The sequence below is a fragment of the Bombina bombina genome, chromosome 9 (genome assembly GCF_027579735.1).
Source record: "Bombina bombina isolate aBomBom1 chromosome 9, aBomBom1.pri, whole genome shotgun sequence".
NCBI classification, from domain to species: domain Eukaryota; kingdom Metazoa; phylum Chordata; class Amphibia; order Anura; family Bombinatoridae; genus Bombina; species Bombina bombina.
The window spans coordinates 138761800-138767377 of record NC_069507.1 but is presented as its reverse complement, the minus strand read 5'-3'; the positions used below and the strand labels follow the sequence as shown (position 1 = coordinate 138767377).

Here is a 5578-nt window from a genome sequence, read left to right as displayed (position 1 = left end):
ATCTCTGATTTCAACACCCCATAGGTATGTATTTTTTTGATATTTCTCATTTTGTTCACTATTAATAACATTAATCATATAATTTACAAGATGTTTTTTTTTAATCAACAGGCCTATGGGGCCATAAGGTTTTTCATGCGCTATTTCTGTTTTTGTTTGTGACGCAGATAATATAATTTTCTATTGGTTTTTAAAACGTACATTGGTGACGCATTTAAAATTAATATTTAGATGACGCTCATCATGTTTAGTGATTCGCTGTTGCATACAATATTATTCAGATGTCCCTCCAATCAATAAGCGAAACTAAAATTTATATTTTCAATAACCAATGAGACAGCTGTATACCTAGTATATTTATTGTCGCCTTAAAAAAAAGTTATTTTTGTTTCCGTGAGTTTACAAGTATGTCGAGAACACCAATTTTCACAGATGGGGAGCTTATTATACTTGTTTACGGAATGAACAGGTATTTCCCGAGGAGAATCGGTGGTGTGCGCGGTATTAGGCACGAGAGACGGGATGAAATAATATATGAGATGATGCGCAGGATGAGACGCGTTTCAGGTATACATAGGAGGCGACGACAGTGTCTGAGACGATTCAGTGACCTGAGACGCAGAGAGCCAGAACGCTATACGGCCATGAGGTCGCTCATTCGGAGATGTAAGTTTTAATTTTTTTGTTTTCTGTTTAATCTCTGTCGAAACATATGACGCACCAAAATAAAGCATGTAAAATGTTGACTGTTAAAGGGATAGTCTACATCAGAATTATTATTGTTTTAAAAGATTTAGAGAATACCTTTATTAGCCATTCCCCAGTTTTGCATAACCAACACAGTTACTATAATATACTTTTAACCTCTGTCATTATCTTGTATCTAGGCCTCTGCAAAATGCCCCTTTATTTTATTTCTTTTGACAGACTTAGTTTAGCCAATCAGTGCCTGCTACCAGATAACTTTATCTCCACAAGCACAGTGTTATCTATATGAAATACATTTAAACTAAGAATACCAATAGCCAAATAAAATAATAGTAATTTGTAGAATTGTTTAAAAAAAGATGCTCTATCTGAATCATGAATTTATTTTTGTGCATAGACTGTACCTTTAAATTGTTGAAAGCATAAATGGTAAACAATCATTTACTTATGATAAATATTCAGAAAATATAGTATAATATATAGATATATGATATATGATATATGTGTTGTTATTATTAATTTAATCTGGAGTGTACAATGTCCAATTTTGGAAGCTGCATGAGCATTAGACATAGTAGTATAAAGTGAATAGTTGTAATGTGGACATGAATACTTTATAATTGCAGACCTATCAAGGCCAAGGGAGAGGATACCTAGGTATCTGCTGCCGGTATCCCACAGCAGCCCAGTGAGCAACAGGTCATCACCACCACTGCCACTGACTTTGCTCCAACCTCAGGGTGATGAGGACTCCCAGACATCCTCAGCTATGAGTGAAAATGAAGGTAATGTTACAAGATCTCATTATTTACATTAAAATGAGATATCAAAATATTTTAAATTTCGTAATGCTGATTCCTCAGGGATGTATTATGGCCTAGGCACACACGTTATTTGCATAGGGAATCAAAATTTGGATGTGCATCACATCTGTACTGTCCTCTATCTAAAATCAAGCATATAGTACAGTGACTGATAATGTGAATGATTCTGTAGAGAAGACAGGGCACACGCAATGATTAATGCTTATAGGCATTGCTAATTCAAAAGATTTGCTAAATTAACTGCTTAAATATTTGGTGTGAAAAGCATTACACACGAGAAACTGGAACAGTGCTAAGCATCAAAAGGTGATAAGGGAGGACAAGACATTGTTACAATATGCTGTATCCCATTATCTGCTGAAGTGCATCTGTGACCTTTGTGGTTATTGCAGGTCTTAGCAGGTAACGGAATGGAATAGCTAATATGTAATATTTCTTTTTTAAAAGCATGAGGTTGTCACAACCATCTAACAGCAATGATGGTCATAACATATAACTTTAAACATATTCATCTACCAAATAATCATTTGTGTTTGTGTTTCTTCTCGGACAGATGAAAGTGATGAATCATCCTCATCACCCGAGGAGGAGATTTCCCCAGAAGCATGTCCTACACTGGTGACGGCAGAGGAGGAAGATGAGCCTGAAAATGAAGGTAGGAATCTATCATGTTCTCTTTTGTTAAAATTCCACATTGATTTGGAAATAATCTGCAGACACTTGTATCTTTTTGCTTTCTAGAACAATGTGGGGGATAATCTAGGCCTTGACAACAATTCTGCATCCATAACAATGATTTTTCGGGGGGGTTGTGTTTCTTCTCCAACAGATGAAAGTGATGAATCATCCTCATCATCCGAGGAGGAGATTTCCCCAGAAGCATGTCCTACACTGGTGACGGCAGAGGAGGAAGATGAGCCTGAAAATGAAGGTAGGAATCTATCATGTTCTCTTTTGTTAAAATTCCACATTGATTTGGAAATAATCTGCAGACACTTGTATCTTTTTGCTTTCTAGAACAATGTGGGGGATAATCTAGGCCTTGACAACAATTCTGCATCCATAACAATGATTTTTCGGGGGGGGTTGTGTTTCTTCTCCAACAGATGAAAGTGATGAATCATCCTCATCATCCGAGGAGGAGATTTCCTCAGAAGCCTGTCCTACACTGGTGACGGCAGAGGAGGAAGATGAGCCTGAAAATGAAGGTAGGAATCTATCATGTTCTCTTTTGTTAAAATTCCACATTGATTTGGAAATAATCTGCAGACACTTGTATCTTTTTGCTTTCTAGAACAATGTGGGGGATAATCTAGGCCTTGACAACAATTCTGCATCCATAACAATGATTTTTCTGGGGGGGTTGTGTTTCTTCTCCAACAGATGACAGTGATGCATATGCTACATCAGCCCTAAGTCCGGAGGAGAGACAAGAGGAGGAGGCGGAAAGTGAATGTAAGCATAAGCATTTATCATATATTATTTCACTGCTATATTTATTTTGAATTTGTAGACCCTATATTGTATATTTTGTAAACAATGTGGAGTATAATGTAGGCCCCTTGACGCATATTCAAGATCAATAACAATATATTTTTTGCGATTCTCGGACAGCTGAAACAGACAGTGGCACTGAATATGCAGCCACAGCAGAGGATGAGGTGGAAAAAAAAGAAAGTAGGAAGATTTCATATGATGTTTTTTTACTTATATCTGGAAAGTGAATTGTTGTAACAAAACTAATTTTGTGTTTTTATTACAGCGGTTGAAATAGGGACACAAACAGAGCCCTCAGTTACACAATTCAGGGACCTTCGTCAGGCACTGCGAAATTTTGTAGAGGCTGCAAGAGTACTAGAGCATTCACTTCAAAATCTTTAAGAAATTCATTGTATATATTTTTCTTTGTTTTACAACAATCATTTTATGAATAATTAAAAATTTATATTTATAATATCATGTGTCACTCCATTATTTTAAGGATTATCTTAAAGGGACATGAACATAAAATATATGTTTAATCATCTATAAATAGCATGCAATGTGGTAGATTATTATTTGGTTATAAATTTATATCTATCCTTTGATGTCAAACATATTTTTCAAAACCATATAGCTGCTCAATTATGTCTACATATGGATGCCTTATGTGATTGGCTTGCACATGTGCATTGTTATTTTATAAAATAAAAATATCTGAGGGATAATAGAAGTGAAAATGATTAATGCTGCTTGAAAAGGTTTTGTCTATCGGCAAAATGAAATTACATATATCAGTTTGATGTCCCTTTAACATATGAAATGACATTTTTTTTAAATATAAAACTCAATTGAGTAATAATTCACATTACATGTTTTTAATATATTATTGATACAATCGATAATATATTTCATCAATCAAAAATGATTCATATGAATACATAATGAGATATGAAGAACAATGTTGATTTATTAAAAATATTACAATGTTGATGAACATATCAAACAATTTAGTAATTGGACATAACAGGTATATAAATATATATATATACACACAAACAGACATACAGGGGCCCATTTATCAAGCTCCGAACAGAGCTTGTGGGCCCCTGTTTCTGGCAAGTCTTCAGACTCGCCAGAAACACTAGTTATGAAGCAGCGGTCTAAAGACCGCTGCTCCATAACCCTGTCCGTCTGCTCTGAGCAGGCGGACAGGAATTGCCGTAAATCAACCCGATCAAGTACAATTGGGTTGATTGACACCCCCCTGCTGGTGGCCAATTGGCCGCCATTCAGCAGGGGGTGGCGTTGCACCAGCAGCTCTTGTGAGCTGCTGGTGCAATGTTAAATGCGGAGAGCGTATTACTCTCCGCATTTAGTGAGGTGTTGCAGACCTGATCAGCATTGTCGGATCAGGTCCGCAACACCTTTGATAAATAGGGGCCACAGTGTCTATCTCTCTCTCTCTCTCTCTCTCTCTCATTATATATATATACTTTTATCTATATATCTATCTTTAACTATATCTGTATTTATATATCGATATCTATATATCTATATATCTATATATATATCTATATATATATATCTATATATATATATATTTATAGATATAGATATATATATAGATATATATAGAGATATATCTATATATATATATATATATATATCTATATATATATATAGATAGATATATCTGATTATATTAAATAAGATATGTGCAGATGTCAGGTATAGAGTTGAAATAATTAGAGTAAAATAATGCTTCATATAACAAATAGTCGTCAAAATTTAGAAACTGGTAATTCGCGACCTAAAACACCAAAATTTATCAACAAATTCGCTAAACCAGTACGATGCTAATCGCGCCGTACTTGACGCGCGTGTTTTTAACCTTTTTCTTCATAAATTTGAGGATCGTATTAAGATTCGCAGCCGCGATGTTTGCCGAAGTTTAGCGAGCGTATAGACGCCCGCGAATGCAACATATTTGACGCTTTGATAGATGGGCCTGATTGTCTCAAACCGGCATCCTTCTGTGTCACGAAGTTGTCGTGTCCCTCCCGGTATTTTCCAAGTACTACCAAATCCAAGTTGGCAAGATGTGTTCGTGGGAAGTGTTCCCAAGCAAAGTTCATGAGACGGCACCAACAATAACAACAATAAATATGCCTACACTTTAGCGCTAAGGAATGAGGCAAGGAGGGTGACCAACTAGGTGTAAATATTTGACTGGAGTGTAACGTTCCTCTGCTCTTATACCTCCAGGCTCGTAGCTGCAGACTCTGAGCTGGGGCGGCTTCACAGGAACGGAGGGCTCTGGGGTGGGCGGGTCTCTACGCGTTTCGTCACGTCTCGGCGTGATTTTGTCAAGAGTAAATGTAATGTAAATATATATAGCAATCCAAAATGTGAATCCGCCCTCCTGAGGTCAACCACCCGGTCCCTCTGTGAACATACAGCAAGCTTCAACAAAATCAGAGGCAAACCGGGCTTTCTTCAAAACAATTTGTCAAATTTATTGACGTTTCAGGGACAAAACTCCCCTTCTTCAGAACACAAATAAC

At 36.3% G+C, this 5578-nt stretch overlaps 1 protein-coding gene across 1 annotated transcript; it reads left to right on the top strand.

Annotated features, from left to right (window-relative positions):
• The first annotated feature begins 378 nt into the window (after window positions 1-378).
• On the top strand, window positions 379-3486 carry LOC128639569 (uncharacterized). Its single transcript, XM_053691704.1, has 6 exons — window positions 379-666; window positions 1335-1493; window positions 2362-2463; window positions 2916-2987; window positions 3147-3209; window positions 3295-3486. The coding sequence occupies exons 1-6, from the start codon at window positions 408-410 to the stop codon at window positions 3411-3413; spliced, it is 774 nt and encodes a 257-aa protein (XP_053547679.1). The 5' UTR covers window positions 379-407; the 3' UTR covers window positions 3414-3486.
• Window positions 3487-5578: the final 2092 nt, after the last annotated feature.